The sequence below is a fragment of the Dermacentor variabilis genome, chromosome 3 (assembly GCF_050947875.1).
Source record: "Dermacentor variabilis isolate Ectoservices chromosome 3, ASM5094787v1, whole genome shotgun sequence".
In the NCBI taxonomy this organism is placed as follows: domain Eukaryota; kingdom Metazoa; phylum Arthropoda; class Arachnida; order Ixodida; family Ixodidae; genus Dermacentor; species Dermacentor variabilis.
Genome location: NC_134570.1, coordinates 54835388 through 54857701, shown reverse-complemented (window position 1 = coordinate 54857701; position 22314 = coordinate 54835388). Strand labels below are relative to the sequence as shown.

The 22314-nt window shown below is 44.1% G+C and overlaps 1 protein-coding gene across 1 annotated transcript; it reads left to right on the top strand.

The window, feature by feature from the left end:
• Positions 1–122: 122 nt before the first annotated feature.
• Positions 123–20867, top strand: LOC142575627 (uncharacterized). Its single transcript, XM_075685141.1, has 6 exons — positions 123–400; positions 988–1254; positions 1364–1525; positions 11711–11814; positions 16745–16865; positions 20660–20867. The coding sequence occupies exons 1-6, from the start codon at positions 169–171 to the stop codon at positions 20818–20820; spliced, it is 1047 nt and encodes a 348-aa protein (XP_075541256.1). The 5' UTR covers positions 123–168; the 3' UTR covers positions 20821–20867.
• The last annotated feature ends 1447 nt before the right edge of the window (positions 20868–22314 follow it).

The following is a 22314-nucleotide window of genomic DNA, read 5'->3' as shown; positions in this document are numbered from 1 at the left end:
TGCTACCACAGGTAGCGTATACAGGTAGCGGTAGCGTATACCTGGGTTGCACCAACGTCACATCCGCAAGCCAGGAAACCGGAAACCGCCATGTTTAAGAACACTTGCTGCGGAGGTCGTGCTGGGTCGTGTACTCTGCAGTAGTAGAACGACAATTCCATATTCACGATGACAATTTGTGCAATTTTTGGCTGCAGAACGAGAAGCGATTCTTCTGCTATCGAGGACAAGGCACAACCACACATCGGACTGTTTAGTTTGCCCGCGGTTATTAAGAACCAATGTGAACGAACAAGGCTCTTGTCTGAGCAGCGCCGGAGCGTTTGGCTGGCAAGGATAAATAGAAAGGACTTGAAGAATGACAAGTATGTCCGTGTTTGCGGTCTTCACTTCGTCAAAGGTAAACGAATTTTCAGATTACGCCGTTTATAACACTAACTCGCCTGGCCGCTTCTCTTTCCTGCTGCCGAAATTGTTTGTTTACCCGCGGCGTTCACACGACTTTTTCTGAAAGCGCTAGTCAAAGCTCTGTAGATTGCCAACTGTGCGCTTTAAATTGCAATTAATACACGGTACATGTGCAGTTAATGCATTTGCATGTGTGTTCTTTTAAAGGGAAGCCTGCCAATTTGATGGACGATGGAAACTGCTGCCGAAATTGTTTGTTTACCCGCGGCGTTCACACGAGCTTTTTCTGAAAGCGCTAGTCAAAGCTCTGTAGATTGCCAACTGTGCGCTTTAAGTTGCAATTAATACACGGTACATGTGCAGTTAATGCATTTGCATGTGTTCTTTTAAAGGGAAGCCTGCCAATTTGATGGACGATGGAAACTGCTGCCGAAATTGTTTGTTTACCCGCGGCGTTCACACGAGGTGTTTCTGAAAGCGCTAGTCAAAGCTCTGTAGATTGCCAACTGTGCGCTTTAAATTGCAATTAATGCACGGTACATGTGCAGTTAATGCATTTGCATGTGTGTTCTTTTAAAGGGAAGCCTGCCAATTTGATGGACGATGGAAATCCGGACTGGGCACCGAGTCTGCGGCTGGGCCACGGCCGTTATGACCGCACTACTGTAGTTGCATCCGCGCGTTATATGCGGTGTAAACGGCGACAGCAGAACAAGCCACATGCTGCTGCAGTGTGCAAGCAGCCCGTGAGGCCTGTAACGCCACCTGAGCACGCCATAGGCTCGGAACTAGAGCCTGATGAGCTCACTCCAATGGGCCCCATTCTGGAGTCTACTACAACGACAGGTTCGTGTGCATATGATTCCCAAGCTTGTTAGTCTAAAGGTTTCTCAATTTTATAATGTCCTGAGTTTCACACTGACAGGCAATTCTGTTGATCTGTTTCTGTTTCCAGAGGAAGAAGTCCAAACTGAGCTCACGTGCAGAGACCTCCAATTGCTAGAAGATTACCGCAAACTATCCGTTGAGCTGGCAACGGTGAAACAGCAAAAAGAGGAAATGGAAATGTTGGAAGCGTCCTTGCGTGAAGACCCCAACAAAGTGTCATTCTACACAGGTCTTCCCAAATTTTGTAGTTTTAATGGCTGTGTTCAACCTCCTAGAGAAGTTTGTTAAGCACACACCACAAAACTCATTGGTAAAGTTTCAAGAATTTTTAGTGTTCTTAATGAAGCTTAAGTTGAACCTGCCATACCAAGACCTTGCTTACCGCTTTAATATATCAGAATCGACCGTATGTCGGATATTTGACAAATGGCTACACGTTGCATTTTGCAGACTGAAGCCTCTGATGTCATGGCCCTCAAGGCAAGCAACAAGGAGGACAATGCCTCAAGCCTTTTTTGAATCATTCGGAGAAAAGGTAGCGGTCATAGTCGACTGCTTTGAGATCAAGCTTGAACGGCCGTCATCCCTGCAACCAAGATGTCAGACTTGGTCCCAGTACAAATCTAGCAATACAGCCAAGTACCTTATAGGAATATGTCCTCAGGGAGTCATCACCTTTATCTCCGATGGTTGGGGAGGCAGGACCCCTGACAAACATATTACTGAACACTGCGGCATTCTTGACCATTTATCTCATGGTGATGTGGTACTGGCCGACAGAGGCTTTGATATTGCCGACAGTGTAGGCTTGTACTGTGCAAAGCTCCACATACCTGCATTCACCAAAGGCAAAAGACAATTGTCAGCAGTGGATGTCGAGGCAACGAGAAATATTGCAAATGTCAGAATTCACGTTGAGAGGGTGATCGGCTTGGTTCGTAACAAGTATGTCATAATGAAATCCGTTCTGTCACTAGAGTATGCGACTCTCAAACAGGGACGCCAGTTCACACCTCTAGATAAAATCGTCAACGTTTGCTGTGCACTGACAAATTTCTGTCAATCTGTTGTTCCTGCAAATCCAGAGCCATGTAGCTAAGCTTGCCGAGTATGCGTGGTATTTGGAAAAGGCTATTCTTGCACGATAATGTGAGAGAGAATAGTCTAGAGGAATTTGAACTCCCACAAGTAACGCCAGAAGTAAAGAACGCCTTGGGAGCTATGCAAAGGGGGAAGGCAGCTGGGGAGGATCGGGTAACAGCAGATTTGTTGAAGGATGGTGGGCACATTGTTCTAGAAAAACTGGCCACCCTGTATACACAATGCCTCATGACCTCGAGCGTACCGGAATCTTGGAAGAATACTAACATAATCCTAATCCAGTCTTGCATATATAACGTCTTATTCGTCTATGAAAACGGCACTGTTTCTACATTGCAATGGCTGTCTTTTTTTCCTGAGAATTAAGTTTCAAAATGGCTCTGAAATGTACTAGTCCCTCTGAATTAAGCACGATTGTTGCGCATCAGCGCCTATCGACTCTGAGTTTCCTGCATATGAACATACAGTCAGCCCGTTCTAAAGAGGACGAATTGTGGAATTTTCTAGATGAATTTAAATTTACATTTTCTGTCATTATGTTGACTGAAACCTGGTACTGCAATGAAACCGATATAGTGAATATTGATGGGTATAATGTGGCCTATATAAATAGAGAAACTAGAGGCGGTGGTGTATGCATGTATGTGGAAACAAGTATTGACTATCAGTATATTGATGAATGGTCTCGATGCTGTGAAGACATTGAAATTCTGTGTTTAAAATTCGAAAACTCTCTATTTACTGTTGTGTATAGACCTCCTCACGGCAACATCAACAAGTTTCTTCAATATTTAGATGAATTCTTTTGGTTTGTTAATGAAAATAATTATACATTAGTACTCGGAGGTGACCTCAACATTGACATGCTCACAAAGACTAGCAAACAAACTGACCTGTCAAATCTACTTCTTTCGCATGGCCTTTCAAATGTTATAACTACCCCAACTCGCATTACAGCTGCTACAGCCACCTTGATAGATCTATTTATAACAAATTTTGCTAACCTACTACACCATGGTCCGATAAGTATCGCTATCAGTGATCATTTACCAATTTGCCTAATTACTACGGTTGAAATTAAACAGAGGCACCCGGTGAAATCAGACATTTATTTCCAAGACATTAATTCACAATCTCTTTCTTGCTTTCGTGACGAAATAAGCTCGTTGAGCTGGGATGACATACTCTCCTCTTCATCACCTGATAGCGCCTATGACCGCTTCATTAAGATCGTGTGCACAGTATACCAAAAACACTTTCCTTACAGGCACGTAAAAAAACCTAAACACGCTCGCAAGCCATGGATCTCCTCTAAGCTAATCAAAATGATAAATGAAAAGAATAGGCTGTACCATGCGTTTTTGAATAGCCGTGACCCAGATGATTTGAAGCGGTTTAAGAAATATCGAAATAACCTGACTAAGCTGCAAAAACAAGCTAAATGCGACTATTACTACTCCATGTTCGATGGTATCGTTGATGCAAAACAGACTTGGAATAAGCTGAATTCTGTTATATCATCAAGGCGACCCGCCAGTACTATTAAAGAGCTCAAGGTTGGTAATGAGGTTCTTAAAGATGAAGCACTCGCCAATAAATTTAATGATTACTTTGCCTCTCTAGTTGAAAGCACTTATGATCAAGATGCCTTGATGTATTTGCCCAGTCCCCTTACACATTCTTTGTATATTGATGAGACTGATGACACTGAGGTTTTAAATGTGTTCAAAAATTTTAGGCGATCTAAAAGTGAGGATGTGCATGGATTAAAAATACAACCAATTCTTTTTGTTATTGACCTGCTCACCCCTTGCCTCACTCACATTTACAACATCTCCCTAACCTCTGGCATTTTTCCTCAACAGATGAAAATCGCAAGGGTAGCTGTGGTTTACAAAGGCGGAGAAAGGGAAAACTTAAGCAACTATAGACCAATCTCAATTCTTCCACTGTTTTCAAAAGGTTTAGAAAAAATTATTCTCCTTAGGATGACTGCCTTTTTTAACAAGTATTCTGTTTTAACACCATGTCAATATGGCTTCAGGTCAGGCTGCTCGACTGAAACTGCTCTTCTTAAACAAAAGGAACTAATTTTGAAAAATATAGAGGCGAGGAAACTAACATTGGGAGTATTCCTAGATTTCTCAAAGGCCTTTGACAGAATTAACCATGGAACACTATTAGAAAAATTGAATTGTTATGGTACACGCGGAATAGTTTTAGATTTAATTAGAAGTTACATAACCAATAGAAAGCAATGCATATCAATAAATAGAAAATTATCTTCGTTTAAACTTATTAAGCAAGGCGTGCCTCAAGGTAGCATATTGGGACCACTTCTATTTATCATTTACATAAATGACATTGTTAATATTGATGTTTCGATTACCTATATTATTTACGCAGATGATACTAGTTTATTCTTCTCAGGAACTAAGGAGGATCAACTCATCAATTTTGCAAATGAAATACTTCACAAGATATATAACTGGTCTGTAAAAAATTCTCTCCAGTTAAACTGCTCCAAGACAAAAGCGGTCCTCTTTAGAGCGAAGTCCACGCCTTGTGATCTAACCAAATGCCTCACACTCAATGACACAAAAATAGAACTTTCCGCTACAGCAAAAACATTGGGTGTTATCTTCCATGAATTGATGCTATGGGACCACCACACCGATTACTTACGAAATAAACTTAGTAAAGCGTTAGGTATGTTGCGCAGATGCCAGAGGCTACTACCAATACCACAGAAACTTCTGGTTTATAACGCACTATTTGCTTCTCACCTGCGCTATTGTAACCTGGTCTGGTCAAATAGTACTAAGAAATCATTAGGTAATTTAGTTTCAGTTCAAAAGAATGCCTTACGTGCTATTTCAGACTTACCTTACAGTGGACATACGCGTGACATATTCCGGAAGTTCAAGATTTTACGTGTAGACCGCCTTTATGAGTATCAACTTATGTGTTCTTTTAAACGTGACATGGTTAAGGGTACTAATCATATCATAAACATCGCGAACTTGCAGCGGAATCCCTCTTTTCGCCTAAATCGATATACGGAACACTGGGAAGTCCCGCGCCCTCGGACTAACTATGGCCTTCAAGCACTCTCCTACTGTCTTCCCTCTACACTTAACAAATATAGTCTAAATGATGTAAACATACGCCATATATCCAAGAGCACATTACTGCAAAAATTTCTGTGAATAATTAACTTTTTGGTTTGTCGGTTGAAAAGTATTTCTTTGCTATTTCTAAGTTGTCATTTCTGGTTTTCATGCATACATGTATGCGTATGTGCATGTGTGTATGTATATGTATATATATATCTATATATATATGTATATATATATTTATATATATATATATGTATAAATGTGTGTATATATATGCGTCTGTGAATATGTATATATTGACCTTGCCACAAGAACGTACTACGAATATCTTGCCATGTTGCTGCCTGTTGTTCATGGGGAGGTGGGACTAGTCAAGCTGCCGTTATGCAGCTTTTATCCTGCCATCCCTACCGCTTTGTATATATCAGTGTACTTATGTGGTAAATAAACTTCTTCTTCTTCTTCTTCTTTTTATAAGAAAGGGGACAGCAAAGACTTAAAAATTATAGATCGATCAGCTTACTGTCCGTTACCAGGCAGGATTCCGTAAAGGCTACTCAATAGACCATATTCACACTATCAATCAGGTGATAGAGAAATGTGCGGAAGATAACCAACCCTTATATATAGCTTTCATTGATTACGAGAAAGCGTTTAATTCAGTCGAAACCTCAGCAGTCATGCAGACATTACGGACTCTGGGCATAGACGAGCCGTATGTAAAAATACTGAAAAAGATATATAGCGGCTCCACAACCACCGTAGTCCTCCATAAAGAAAGCAACAAAATCCCAATAAAGAAAGGCATCAGGCAAGGAGATACGATCTCTCCAATGCTATTCACAGCGTGTTTACAGGAGGTATTCAGAGACCTGGATTGGGAAGAATTGGGGATAAGAGTTCATGGAGAATACCTCAGTAACTTGCGATTTACTGATATTGCCTTGCTTAGTAAGTCAGGGGACCAATTGCAATGTATGCTCACTGACCTGGAGAGGCAAAGCAGAAGAGTGGGTCTAAAAATGAATCTGCAGAAAACTAAAGGAATGTTTAACAGTCTCGGAAGACAACAGCAATTTACAATAGGTAGCGAGGCACTGGAAGTGGTAAGGGAATACACCTACTTAGGGCAGGTAGTGACGGCGGATCCGGATCATGAGACGGAAATAATCAGAATAAGAATGGGCTGGGGTGCGTTTGGCAGGCATTCTCAAATCATGAACAGCACTTTGCCATTATCCCTCAAGAGAAAAGTGTATAACTGCTGTGTCTTACCAGTACTCACCTACGGGGCAGAAACCTGGAGGCTTACGAAAAGGGTTCTACTTAAATTGAAGACGACGCAACAAGCTATGGAAAGAAGAATGATGGGTGTAACGTTAAGGGATAAGAAAAGAGCAGACTGGGTGAGGGAACAAACGTGAGTTAATGACATCTTAGTTGAAATCAAGAAAAAGAAATGGGCATGGGCAGGACATGTAATGAGGAGGGAAGATAACCGATGGTCATTAAGGGTTACAGACTGGATTCCAAGGGAAGGGAAGGGTAGCAGGGGGCGGCAGAAAGTTAGGTGGTTGAATGAGATTAAGAAGTTTGCAGGGATAAGATGGCCACAATTAGCACATGACCGGGGTAATTGGAGAAGTATGGGAGAGGCCTTTGCCCTGCAGTGGGCATAACCAGGCTGATGATCATGATTCCTGCATACGCTGTGCAATTTACCTGTAACAAATTTTTACCTGCAATTTTTTTACTGTACTCAGCATAGAGGCTGCGAGTTCTCTCTTAGCAGAACAAAACATTCCAAACATCGCACTGCTTGATTTTAGAGCAGACTCTTTCAAAAATTTTTGTCTGGTTCGTACTATCAATGACTGAAATTATCAAAAGAGATTGTTCAGTGTTCCGACCTAGAAGTTTTGAAAATGCCCTTGCGTAATATTTTTGACTGTTTTGAATTTGTATGTTTGTGACCCATATAATATGCAATTTTGTCCGAATCTATCTTGCAATTGTTTGTTTGCTGTTTGCACCTGTCTGGGAGCACTATACTGTTTCTAGTTGCTTTGCTTGAAACATTTGTATTCCTGCTGATGCAATGATAGGTTGATGTTTTGGATCTTACTTCTGGTTAAAGTATGGCTTTATTTGTGAATGGTATCAAGGAAACCAATTTTGTTCAAATGTTTTGTTAAGTTGTACTTTTTTTAACCTAAATTCTATGACCTGAATTATCAAATGTCTGATTTTACACTATTTGTTTGTTTATGTGGTTTAACGTCCCAAAACGACTCAGGGTATGAGAGACGCCGTAGTGGAGGGCTCAGGAAACTTCGTCCACCTGGGGTTTTTTAACGTGCACTGACAGCGTACAGTACACGAGCCTCTAACATTCTACCTTGTATTTCTATTTTACATTGCTCTGTAATCGCAACTCCTGTCTTGGCAATGCTGACAGTATGAATAAATAACATTCATTCAGCACTAAGGAACAAGGACACAAAAGAAACATACCAGAGGACGGGCGCTAACTACCCAATCTCTTTATTGTTGGCAGTGTGATATACTGATTGAAGCGTTCTCTTCATACCGCACTGACAAAGCAGTCTTGCCTAGTGAGCTCTGAAATCTGCATCACATCAAAGACAAATCCAATTGAAACCGCTGTTGCAACTTGAAGGGGAAAGTCCATGGACATTGAGAGTTACAGTTGTCTTTCAATCCTTCTGTCGTTCGCCTAGCTTGTACTTGGGCATAGAATAGTTTGATTGGTCCCCACATATGTGATGCATGAGTATGACCTTCTGTTTCGGTGTGTGTTCCAAGAGACATTGCACAGCAGTTCACAAGACACCATCTCAGAATGCATAGTGCCACTCGAGTAGAGCATTGTAGCAATGGCTGGTTATGTGGCCAAACTTCTTTAGGAGTTTCTTCCTTTTCCACATGTGATCTTTCCCATACCATTTGTATGTAGCTGATGAGAGCTTGTCGCCATGCGATAAATCCTTCATTGGGTACAAGTCTGATTTGAAGTATCTTCTGCAATTGCTGACACAGAAGAACTCATGGTAACATATTTGTGAAAGCTTGGGGCTCTTGTTCCAGGGACTCTGCTAAGATTTCTTCAGTTGAGCACAGTCTGCACAATACCAGTGCTTCTGCTTTGGTGCCCGCTTCATTCCAATGCACGAGTAGTGGAACCATTTGTATGGGCAGTGTTCCCCATCACATGCCACCATTTTTCCTGTTTCTGGGCCTCGACAGTAACAGTACACAGATCTTTTAGCACTAGTGCCAGCCTTTGGTGTATCTTTTCGGGTGAAGTATTGTGAAAACATTTCAGGTAGCACAACATGTGTGAAAAATCGTGTTGCCAATTCCAGAATTCCTTGAAAGAATGCACAATCTTCCACTATTCTTTCAATATGTACAGAGGTTGGCGTCCAAACGACAAAGTCGCAGTATTTCACCGCACACATTGCCAGCTGTGTTTGGACTTGGTAGAAATACTCATGCGTCCTCTTTAAGCGAGGTCCTTCTGGACTAGCTTCCAGACAGAAATCTTTATTGCTCAATGCTGCTTCTAGTCCTTGTACTGCAAGTGAATAAGGGCATTTTACTTCAACAATGCCTTCACCGCAGCATAGACAGCTGACAATAGCATCTGGGGATGCTGCAAGGTGGGGATATTTGGCACTTAAACAAACGCCGGCCCTTCTTAGTGTCACATTGTTGTGGCATTGCACTGCATTTGCTTGGTACTTGGAGAGGGCAGCACTTTCATGCTTGAGTCCCCATTCTGTGGCTTCAGATGAAAACTTTTTCTCTGGGTAGCAGATTCTGCTCAACAAGCTTATTGACGGGTAGTCCACGTTTGTCCTACACACACTCTTCATAACTGAAGCTGTTATTCGTCCAGTTCTAAATGCAAACCACTTTGCACATTTTGACTGCTCTCTTGTTATGGCTTCGACATGTTGCACCATATCTTCTGTTATCACCATTTTTTTCAAAAACTCTTCGGCTCGGCTCACCAGAGCAGGCAAATCCTCAGAGGCGGCCTCTTCACACATTAGGGTTCGAAGAAGTAAAGGCTCTTTTGCTCGTGGTGGATGAAAGAGAGAGCTATATTTTTCATGCAGAGTAAACAACGCTGGCGTCACTCCTGCATCTGCTATTGCTGAAAAGCACTGCTCAAGCTCTGCATCTGGGATTGGCAGTAGCCTATGTGATGAAGGGGCTACATGTGCAGTAATAGTACTGTTTATAATGTTGTCCATCTTTTTCTTCTTTGCTTTTGCCGAAGAAAAGTCGATTTCCCTTAGCCTTCGGAATTCAACATTCCGGCTATGAGCTGGCAGCCATGTATTTTTCTTTTCAGTACAAGTAACGGAGTCCCTCAGCCTCACAGCTGTCTCTATGGCAAAAAGTGTAGCAGCAACATGAGAGCATGCTTCGCCTACACCTGCCATGCACATGCAATGCGTTGTCCCGACAGTTCCATCTGCTTTGGCAAGAATCCACACTTTAAGGGGTACCTCCCGTAGGCGCTGAGAGTGGTTGACCTGAAATGTCAAACAAAATGATTTCAGCAAATACAGTTTTTGAAATGTGAAATGTCAAATAAACTGATTTCCACCAATACTGTTTTCGAAATGTGAAATGTCGAATCAAATGACCTCAGAAAATACTCTTTTTCATACGACCACTTTGCTGAGCACCAGCAACAGTTTGTTGTGTGGTTGTACGCCACTTTATCCACAAAATGTGGCAGGAGCACCATGGTTTCACTTGCGCTTTACAAGGTTCAGAAAAGCACGCTCTAAAGCAAGCAGTTGTGAAAGTAATTTTTCTAACAGTTGTGACAGTTGTGATGCTTTGCTGGTCATATGTTAACAATTTATGTACCATTTTCTAACCACTTGTTCTCAAGTTGCCGCTGTACGCGTGCTAGGCAACAAAATGGTTTCGCTCAACAACAAAAAAGAAATCCGACTGTCTACAGGAACACACAGCGTAAATTTGGAGAAATAAGAAAAAAATGCGGAGTTTAACGATCGATCATTTACTAACCTCGCTCAAAACGATGACGCGCTCTGATGCCAGCTGCTTTGCTGCGATGCTCTTGACCCATCCGCTCGTAAAATAATTATGGCCTTCTAAGGATTTGTACGCCTTCATCTGTTGCAAAGTAACGTGACTTGTTGAAAGCACCAAGTAATTGACGATGTCGGCGTGCGTCACGGTGGGCAGCAAGTCGACGTTCGGCGTAGCGTCCTTGCCGATGCACAGTTCATAAGGGTCGATGCCGTCACACATTTCGATCTTCGCTCTCTAACGTGCCCGAGTCGGTCCTACGAGCTCTTCAGAGTATGATGGACAAAGCGCGTGCAAATTTTCTTTCGTCATGTCGCAAAGATAAACCGAACGACATCAAGCTCAGGTGCGGCGGTAGGCGGTATAAGCGTGCGTCCAGACGCGGTCGTTCTCTAAGATGGCGCACGCGCGATTTGCAAGCCGGAACTGACGTCACGTGCAACCCATGTATACAGTAACTCTACTGTTTCCTGTTGTACAGCGCCACCTGTGGTCGCATACTTTAGTTCACGACGCCACCGCTACGCTTATTTGTTCAAGCCGGTCGTGGTTCAAACGTTCGAAAACGCTACAGTGACCCCATACTGACCCACCTACAGTGACCCACAGTGACCCCATACACTGTGCTTGTGGATCGCCGATCGTTCTTTGTCACCGAGGGATGGCATTGTGGAGCTGTAAGGTCTTCAAAGCTTTTCACCTGTCTCGAGTAATTTGCCGATAGCCAGTGTCGCTCAATAAACAAAACACGTAGGAAAAACGAACAAAGACCTCCCATTCTCGTCTGGGTGGTTATCGTGGTGGTTCCCGCAAATTGTGCTCACTGCGCATGTTCCTTTTTCTGCTTGCACTTCCTGCGTGACTTACGTGTTCTACAAGAAAGCTTTTTGTTCTAGCAGTATATTGAGAGCAGTTATCCTTACTCACTGGTACGACTTTCATGCCATAGGTGTTATATGCCACTGTTGCGCTTATGCCCAGATTGTGAATATTGCTTATACAGCGTCTCGTCTTGCCCATTTCATTAAGATCAGGCATACTTCATTGCTATATAGGTATGTCCCGGCTTGAATATGTCTCACCATGTTTTTCAGTGGTGATGGCACCTGGATCCATATTTCCCTGTTCAGTAGAGGCAAACCTGGTTGCAACGACTGCCAAAGTGGATACTGCAAACGAAGAGTTTCAGAACAAGGGTGTAAGTGATTGCCTTCTGTTATTTCAAATACACTTCCTTGGTTTTTGTCACAAGCTGTTCGTGTATATGTCAACTCTACCAATTTTACGTAACGTTTACGAATTTGGAGGCATCCGGACAGGCCGCCATTGGAATCTGAACCTGGCAACGTTTAACGTTAAGAACGTTATCTAGTGAGCCGAGTCTAGCAGTGTTATTGGAGGAATTAGAGGGTAGTAAATGGGATATAATAGGGCTCAATGAGGTTAGGAGGACAAAAGAAGCATATACAGTGCTAAAAAGCGGGCACGTACTGTGCTACCGGGGCTTAGCGGAGAGACGAGAACTAGGAGTCGGATTCCTGATTAATAAGGATATAGTAGGTAACATACAGGAATACTATAGCATTAACGAGAGGGTGGCAGGCCTTGTGAAACTTAATAAGAGGTACAAATTGAAGGTAGTACAGGTCTATGCCCCTACATCCAGCCTTGATGACCAGGAAGTCGAAAGCTTTTATGAAGGCGTGGAATCGGCGATGGGTAAATTCAAAACAAAATACACTATACTGATGGGCGACTTCAATGCCAAGGTAGGCAAGAAGCAGGCTGGAGACAAGTCAGTGGGGGAATATGGCATAGGCTCTAGGAATAGAGCCGAGTTATTAGTTGAATTTGCAGAACAAAATGATATGCGGATAATGAATACCTTCTTCCGCAAGCGGGTTAGCCGAAAGTGGACGTGGAGGAGCCCAAATGGCGAGACTAGAAATGAAATAGACTTCATACTCTGCGCTAGCCCTGGCATCATACAAGATGTGGACGTGATCGGCAAGGTGCGTGCGCTGCAGTCACCATAGGACAGTAAGAACTCGAATTAGCCTAGACTTGAGGAGGGAACGGAAGAAACTGGTACATAAGTAGCCAATCAATGAGTTAGCGGTAAGAGGGAAACTAGAGGAATTCCGGATCAAGATACAGAACAGGTATTCGGCTTTAACTCAGGAAGATGACCTTAGTGTTGAAGCAATGAACGACAGTCTTATGGGCATCATTAAGGAATCTGCAATAGAAGTCTGTGGTAAATCCGTTAGACAGGATACCAGTAAGCTATCGCAGGAGACGAAAGATCTGACCAAGAAACGTCAATGTATGAAAGCCTCTAACCCTACAGCTAGAATAGAACTGGCAGAAGTTTCTAAGTTAATCAACAAGCGTAAGACAGCTGACATAAGGAACTATAATATGGATAGAATTGAACATGCTCTCAAGAACGGAGGAAGCCTAAAAGCAGTGAAGAAGAAACTAGGAATAGGCAAAAATCAGATGTATGCGTTAAGAGACAAAGCCGGCAATGTCGTTACTAATATGGATTAGATAGTTCAAGTGGCTGAGGATTTCTATAGAGATTTATACAGTACCAGTAGCACCCACAACGATAATGAGAGAGAGAATAGTCTAGAGGAATTTGAAATCCCACAAGTAATGCCGGAAGAAGTAAAGAACGCCTTGGGAGCTATGCAAAGGGGGAAGGCAGCTGGGGAGGATCAGGTAACAGCAGATTTGTTGAAGGATGGTGGGAACATTGTTCTAGAAAGACTGGCCACCCTATATACACAATGCCTCAGGACCTCGAGCGTACCGGAATCTTGGAAGAACGCTAACATAATCCTAATCCATAAGAAAGGGCGCGCCAACGACTTGAAAAATTATAGACCGATCAGCTTATTGTGAGTTGCCTACAAACTATTTACTAAGGTAATCGCAAATAGAATCAGGAATACCCCAGACTTCTGTCAACCAAAGTGCCAGGCAGGATTCCGTAAAGGCTACTCAACAATAGACCATATTCACACTATCAATCAGGTGATAAATGTGCGGAATATAACCAACCCTTATATATAGCTTTCATTGATTACAAAAAAGCGTTTCAGTCGAAACCTCAGCAGTCATGGAGGCATTACAGAATCAGGGTGTAGATGAGCCATATGTAAAAATACTGAAAGATATATATAGCGGCTCCACAGCCACCGTAGTCCTCCATAAGGAAAGCAACAAAATCCCAATAAAGAAAGGCATCAGACAGGGAGCTACGATCTCTCCAATGCTATTCACAGCGTGTTTACAGGAGGTATTCAGAGACCTGGAGTGGGAAGAATTGGGGATAAAAGTTGATGGAGAATACCTTAGCAACTTGTGATTTGCTGATGATATTGCCTTGCTTAGTAACTCAGGAGACCAATTGCAATGCATGCTCACTGACCTGGAGAGGCAAAGCAGAAGGGTGGGTCTGAAAATTAATCTGCAGAAAACTAAAGTAATGTTTAACAGTCTCGGAAGAGAACAGCAGTTTACGATAGATAGTGAGGCACTGGAAGTGGTAAGGGAATACATCTACTTAGGGCAGGTAGTTACCTTGGATCCGGATCATGAGACTGAAATAACCAGAAGAATAAGAATGGGCTGGCGTGCATTCGGCAGGCATTCTCAAATCATGAACAGCAGGTTGCCACTATCCCTCAAGAGAAAAGCAGAAACCTGGAGGCTTACGAAAAGGGTTCTGCTTAAATTGAGGACGACGCAACGAGCTATGGAAAGAAGAATGATGGGAGTAACGTTAAGGAATAAGAAAAGAGCAAATTGGTTGAGGGAACAAACGCGGGTAAATGACATCTTAGTTGAAATCAAGAAAAAGAAATGGGCATGGGCAGGACATGTAATGAGGAGGGAAGATAACCGATGGTCATTAAGGGTTACGGACTGGATTCTAAGGGAAGGGAAGCGTAGCAGGGGGCGGCAGAAAGTTAGATTGGTGGATGACATTAAGAAGTTTGCAGGGACAACATGGCCACAATTAATACATGACCGGGGTTGGAGAAGTAAGGGAGAGGCCTTTGCCCTGCAGTGGGTGTAACCAGGCTGATGATGATGATGAAGCGGGCCCTGACCCACTTACATGTTTATCGAAGTGGAGAAAAGCATTTGAAGTTAAAATAGGCTATTTAATAAACACTTTGTCACGAAAAGTACTTCGATGTGTTTCACCAGAAGTGGATTTATTGGCAATCAAATGCGGCGTTCGTGGTGATTGCGCTCCTCCTTCAATGCCTTTCACTGCCAAGGTTACGACAGAGCAAGGCGTGCTCACAAGGCACAACCGTCTATATGTCACCGTGGCGCGCAGTTCACATCTGATTTTGTATGTTAATGTAGACACCACTGCCCCCGATTTTAGCACCTGCGACGTGCCAAACGTAAGCCGAACACGGTTGTCATGAGCGAGCAGCACAGCGCTGAGCCAGTGGACTCGTTGGAGTACCCTGCCAAATCTGCGCTACGTAGCAGACCGCAGCTACACGCAGATGTAGTGCATATGGCGCAGCGTTTGCTTTGTGCCCGACAGGGCCCGTGTGCGTCCTCACGCTCATACGATCCAGTCTGACCATGTTGCGTGGTGCGGACCAGCTTTGTCCTCAGCCTGCACGACTGGCGAATAGTAGCCACATACAAATGCATTGTAACACGAAAGTGTTTTATGCCGGGGTACTTCCTGTAACGGATGCCACATATATTACCCATGCTCTACAAAGGTCGTCGCATATTTTTCATTCTAAAGTAGCCCAGTCATACTTTGCAAGCACTAAAATCTTTCAGAAATAAATTTTTTTCATTTACGAGCGAAGAATGGAATCATTTACCAGAATGTATTGTTGAATGCATATCTCATGTTTCATATGAAAATATATTGAAAAAGCATCTTTTGTAATCCCTCTCCTGCTTGGGCAGCATTGCTGCCTGCAGTATTGTGTAAATAAATAAATAAACAATGGATGTAACGCTGGCGCTCAGAAGTAATATAGCTGGCTTCTTGCAGCACTGGGGAAGCTGCACAAATTCTTAGTTGATAGGAACGCCGAGTGCCCATCGAGATGTGCTCATTCGCGCCACCTCGTCTGCGCAGCGTCAGCTTACAGTATGATAAATGGCAATGTATGTAAAAATAATGAGCGAAGAATACGAGGCTGAACATACCTGCATGTTTTGATGATAAAGTGAATACAAAATGAAATTTATTTTAGAAGCGAGTAAACCATGCGCATTTAATAGCTTGTCTAAAATGACACCCAAAATTGTAACGCTGTCAGATATTGGTTGGATGTGATTTCTTAATGATACACCTGTAGTAGGTGGAATTGTTGTTTGAAGGTTATGAAACAAAACGTGTTTTTGATGGACTGATTCAAAGATAATTTGGTGCTTTAGTGAGCACCACCTGTCGATATTGCCAAGTTCAGCGTTCAGCTGATCTTGCATTACTGTCAATCACTAGTGAGATGGATAAATGGTAGTGTCATCGGCATACAAGAGGAACTTGTAACTGGTAAGCACATCGGGTAGCTTGTTTATGAACAACAGGAAGTGTAAGGGACCTCATAATACAACCTTGAGGAACACCAAAGTTGGCTGATGAAAGCTGACCGTTGCCATGTAGAACTTGAGACCGATTAGTTAGCTAGCCATGAAGGACCAGTGATGCCGTAGGTGACTGTAGTTTATACAAAAGAATAGAATGGTTCAGAGTACCAAATGCTGTAGTTCGTTCAATAAATGCTGCTTCCACAATTAGCCCGGTATCTATAGACCTGATTTTTTATGGCCTCGTAGCACGAGTGTCGGCTTAAGAACGCCACCGGGATGTAGGTGCCCTGGGAGTATTGACAGACACACACTACTCTACACCTCTTCGTGGTTCTTTTCATTGGTCGTGCAATGAAAAGCGTCAGCTCCCGCGACCGCCAAATTTAGTTCAGAAATTTAATAGCCATAACTCTCGTTATTTCATTATATTCTTTAATATGCTCACGTATGTTAGATCTTGCTAAGGTGTGCATTTACTCATGGTACCTTGTTGTAAGAGAGCTGAAAGACTGAAAGAAATATTCCTTCTGCAGGTTAGCGTAACTAGGCATAACAATGCCCTAGTTACATTGAACATCGACAATGAAGCGACAGCCACTACAGCGTTCGCCGACATGGAAACCATTGGCCATGATGATCAATCAATCTTGACAAGTAAGATATTTCCCGTATCTAAATATCTATGATTCCGTAGAATTCCCTGTACAGTTAACGACTGAATTTTCGGACATGCCTGATATTTCGGACGTCTTCGCGGCACCGCCACGAGCCCCATAGAATCAACGTACAAGGACATCTGATGTTTCGGACGCTCGAACCCCCCGCCGTCCAATTTTCCTGACTTTTTGACGCGACGGAAGGTCCTTTAGCTCCTCGCACAGCGCCCTTGCGAAGGAAATCGACTTGCAGCCGAAGCATATCACCGCTTTGAACCACAACTAGCCGAATCTAGCCATCACACACCGATTTGTTCTGGCCACGCTGGCTATGTTCATCGCCGCAAATGGCCGCACTTCCGCTTCCGGCGGAGTTTCCTGAGCGGCGCTATTTCGTTTGTTTGCGCAGGCCACGTTTTGGCTAGCGTGATGTGTGGTTGTGCTGTTGTGTCAAGTGTGCTCTGCGACGCTAGGCCTAGGTGCTTCGACGCTCGTCAGCGAACTCCACTGGGTAACACTGAACTTAGTGTCACACATTACTTCCCCCCTCTCCTTTGGCTTCTGGATTGGATTGGCGCGGCTCACTACGTGCTTACGCGCGCTTTTCTGAGCGCAGATTGATGTGCGCCTGATTTTTACACTAGGCTTTTATACAGTCGCTTTTTCGAGCGCAGATTGGTGTGCGTCTGGTTTGTGCACTGCGCTTTTATACGATCGCTTGTCGCTGTTTTCCTTTTCTCTGGCTTGATTCGGTGCGGCTTGGTGCAGGCGCGCATACTTGGTGTGCGCCTGCTTTTTTTTTTGCGCTGGTCTTCGAACACATCGCTCGCTGCTAACGCTTATATATGAGGAAGTGCTGCGCCGCGGGCGTACCGTGTATGTAAGCGCGCCAGAAAACTGCGCCTTGTTTTCAATTACTTTGTCATGTACCTTACCACTGGGTAGCACCGAGCGGTCGCTTCTAACAAACGCAGAAATGAGTCTTTGCAGCGCGTGTGGCCATTAATTGACTCCCACCACAGCCATGTGAGGTGCGACTCCAGCAGCGGTGCCGTTACCCTGCAGCCGGCGGAGAGGAGGTGGCGCTTCAGTTTATTAACTTGCTAGTTTTTGCGTGTGAACGCCCGTGATAGCTCTTGAGGTCGTGCGGGACGAGCTGCTGGCGTGACACCCACTCGGTGGCCCCGAAGGATTGTGCAAATTGATGTGCCTCCTTCGCGGCAAGCGAAAACACAATCGAGGCCGCCTGATGAAGGGCGACAAGGTTCCGCCGAGCCGGCAGAATCACGGCGGCATTGCAGACCTTGGACCATGGGTATTCGGCATGACCTGCGTGACCACCGGGCAGTTCCGACTATTCAAGGTCGACAGACGAGACGCGGCGACGCTAGGCCCCATTATTGCAGCCAACGTTGAACCGGGGGCCACCATCCACAGTGATGAATGGGCCGCATACAACGGCATCCCGAACTTAGCGGATGCTAACGGAGTGAGCCTCAATCTGCAATGGGAAACTAAACCAGACAGCATGAAATTGGGCATGAAGTGGACCCGATCACGGGCGTTCACACGCAAAAAATGGAAAATTATTGGCATGCAGAAAGTGAAGCGCCACCTCCTCTCCGCCTGGAGTCGCACCTCACATGGCTGTGTTGGGTAGTCAATTAATGGCCACACGCGCTGCAAAGACTCATTTCTGCGTTTGTTAGAAGCGATCGCTCGGCGCTACCCAGTGTGAAGGTACATGAGAAAGTAATGAAAAACAAAGCGCAGTGTTCTGACCCTTTGCTTTTGTATGAATGTTTCCCGGCATTGCTGCGCGCTTACGTACACGGTACGCCAGCGGCGCAGCGTTTTCTTATATATAAGCGCGAGCAGCGAGCGATGTGTTCAAAGACCAGCGCAAGAAAGCAGGCGCACACCAAATATGCGCGCCTGCACCTAGCCGCACCGAATCAAGCCAGAGAAAAGGAAAGCAGCGACAAGCGATCGTATAGAAGCCTAGTGCAATAACCAGACGCACACCAATCTGCGCTCGGAAAAGTGATGGTGTAAATACCTAGTGCAGAAACCAGGCGTGCATCAATCTGCGCTCGGAAAAGCGCGCGCAAGCACGTAGCGAGCCGCGCCAATCCAATCCAGAACCAAAGGAGAGGGGGCAAGTAATGTGTGACACTAAGTTCAGTGTTACCCTCCACTGTTCGCAACTTGAGGATTTCACTTGCCTTCGATGGCCCCCACTCCGTCTTCGTCGTCCTCGCCGATGGCATCGAAGCGCGGAAAGCAGTATTGTACCCACAGAAATAACTTTTGAACAGTTTGTTGACGCTGACGAGGGAATAGTCCCTCAGGTTGTGGGGGATTCTGAAGACTGCGATGTTGAAAATGAGGAGCCAATGCCTGCGCCGCCATCAAGCGCTGAGTTGACGTGAGCACTGTTGACTTTTTCATCGGTGTACAGTGCTGACATGACCCTTGCTCAGATCGAGGTGAATCTGATCGCATGCAGCCGCAACACCGTCCAAACAACAATCAAGAAGTTCTTCAAGCCACTGCAGCAATAACACTGGCTGCATACAGAGTTTTTGAACGCCTCTTTTTATAGCACCTTCATTGATGCTTTGGCAGGGTTTCGGAAGATTGGTACTTCGCCCTTTACCTCTAGATCCGAGAAAAAAGGTGCGGTTTTTTGCATGCATTCATTTTTTCGGACTGCCTGAATTTTCGGACGTTTTACGTTCCCTAGAGGGTCCGAAAAATCGGTCGTTGACTGTATGTGGTACGATTCCATAGAAGAGTTTGACATTCTGCGCCAACAGACACGCGTGATCAACTGCGCCTACATAGAAGTGAGCAGAGCTCATAATGTGGGTAATCCAGTGCCTGCATGGTCTTGGGCGCTACTGCTGAGGCTCTAATTATTTCACATGCTTGAAACTTCCTTCCGTCTATACCTGGTCCATAGCTTGCCCCTAATTTTAATCAACTGTATGCAAGGCTTCATGTTTAGTCCACTGAAGCTACAGGGGAAACATTCTACAAAACTTCTTAACATCCAAACAAATCAGGACCCAACAATTATTGGCAACGCTCCTAATTACCCCATGAATGTTAACTGTGCCACGGCTTGCACTTAATATTCATTGCATTTTCATTGCTATAGAACTCGCTAGCGACATTAGGAACTAAGCTTATGACGGCCGTGCGACACTTTTGAAGACTTGCTCTTTTTTTTTTATTCTTAGTCGTGATTGCACGCTGTAACTGCAATTTTTTAGACTTGTACAAAGGATCATTTTACCATAATTTAAGGCTGTGCTGCTTGCTCATTCACCCTTGAGGCCGAGCACGGGCTGTAATTATTATTGTACATAATTATTATAATGTCGCAAGCAGATTTTAATTTACTTCATGCAGTAACAGTAGGAAGACACGCAAAACACCCTTCATGATTGATGTCAGCTATTGGGTCTGCGTTTTCTCAGCAAGCCCAAGAGGTGGTTCATGGACCCTTTAACCGAGCCTCTTTACACCGAAAATGAATGTCGTTACTGTTGATCCATTTCCTTCTAGGATAAGTTGTTGGCAACCCTGATGATAAAAACATGATAAAAAGCTATGTACAGCGTGGAGGACAAGGACTGCAAGACTACATACACTGCGCTGTGTGTGTGTCGTCTCCTGCAGTCCTCGTCTTTCGGGCTGTACGTCGTTTTTTATTGTGAATTACCTACTACCCCAAGCAACCACCCTAGAATAAACACTCAAATAAACAAAAAATTGTTTTTCCAGATCTTGCAGCCAACAAAGTGAAGGTACAGTTGGAACCAAAGCCTCCAGTTCTGAAGGATGGTGTCGAGACTCACCATACCACAGTCAGGTGCACTCGAGTAGCTGTAGATGGGACCCTGGCCCGGAAAGTTGTGCACGCATTCATCAACATCCTGAAGTAAATTTCATCATGAATAAAATTTCATGTTTCTTCTTCACCCCCATCTGATATGACGTGTACACACTGATTATCCATGATTTGACTGAACAAAACAAAAATAGTTATTTCTGATTCGACTGCCTATTCGCCATTAGCCCTCGGCTATTGGTCAAAAGTTTTTGGCCTGCAACTACTTCACCTGCCTGTCACGCGACGTCACAAAACCGCAAAAACTCACTGCATCAAAGTCACGTGTACATGTTAAAGATGCATTAATATGCCAAACAAAACTGAATTTTCTTCTGAATAGCCGCAGGCTGCCCCATTCCGAAAGAAATAAAAGATGGCTGCCGCCGATCGCTTTGGCTCTGGCTACTCGCACCTGCCGGAGAGCATGGGTTTATTTCCATGTAATAAAACTTTTTGCGTGCCAGTGTAACATTTTTGAACGCTTTTGGCACGTTTACTACCTCGTTCTGCCAATTCTTCTTTGCTGAGGATTCGTTTTACTGTCATTTTTAAGGGGGGAGGAGGGGATCAGAATTAACTTTTTTGTTTCTTGACAGAAAGGGCTGAAATTGGGCACACAGTGCACATTGCAATAAAAAGACGAATCTAAAATTTCATTAGGATATCTTAATTAGTTTTTGTTTTATAAGAATTTATAAGTTCCTTGCTTGTGGAAAGCCTGGCACAGTAACGAAACGCGATAGGGAGCTGGGAATACTTTGCATGTTTGCCCAGATGTCTAATCTACGTCAAGACAGTGTTCGATTTTTTTTTTTTAGTGCGCTAATAATTTTTTGCTCACATAACATGCACATGACTGTGCTTCACTGCATGGAGCCATGTAGTAATTGTGAAATAATTAAATAATGGAAAGATAAAGAAACATTTCAAGACTGTCTTTACGTACAGCACAGCTTGTGGATCACAGCAAAACAAACTGGGCCAAATCGGTCCAGCCATTGTTGTGCTACGCTTTCCACGAGCGAGGTGATTGACAAAAAACATGCAATTGAGAAAACTGGCTGCAAAGTTTTAAAAGCACTGCAAATTTATTAAAAAGCACCAGGGCTGTAATATTTTGAATCATTGCTGTCAGGCATCTTCTTACACCTTTGCCTCATTGTTTGGTAGGCTTTGGATGCCTTCTTCAGGCGTTCTTTATCCTTTTCTTGCGCCGTCTGGAGTAGTGCATGACCACCATTTTCACTGCTAGACCGAGCCTGGTATCGCAGTGTACACCCACAGAACGCTGTTGGCATCTTGGGCACAGAGTTTTAGCGATCAAAGAGTTCATCGCGGAAACAGGCATAATAATGAACTCACAGTCACAAGGGGCCGAAATTTGTTCTTGGCATTGCTGCTTCCGCTCAGTCGCGGACGCTGCATGCCTGCGCTTCTACAGTCACCGCCGACACAAAACGCGGCTCGAGGCGCGTCTGAATCGTGCGACGATTCGTCTGGTGAGCCTTGAGTCACCATACAGTATGTAGCTCGTCGACGGTTGGGG

What these genes read in the sequence shown, in the direction of transcription:
- LOC142575627 (XM_075685141.1), top strand. Translation starts at nt 169, where the DNA reads ATGACAATTTGTGCAATTTTTGGCTGCAGAACGAGAAGCGATTCTTCT. An exon ending in CGGTCTTCACTTCGTCAAAG is followed by an intron (nt 401 to 987) that starts GTAAACGAATTT and finishes GTTCTTTTAAAG; the next exon opens with GGAAGCCTGCCAATTTGATG. An exon ending in AAGAGTTTCAGAACAAGGGT is followed by an intron (nt 11,815 to 16,744) that starts GTAAGTGATTGC and finishes TTCCTTCTGCAG; the next exon opens with GTTAGCGTAACTAGGCATAA.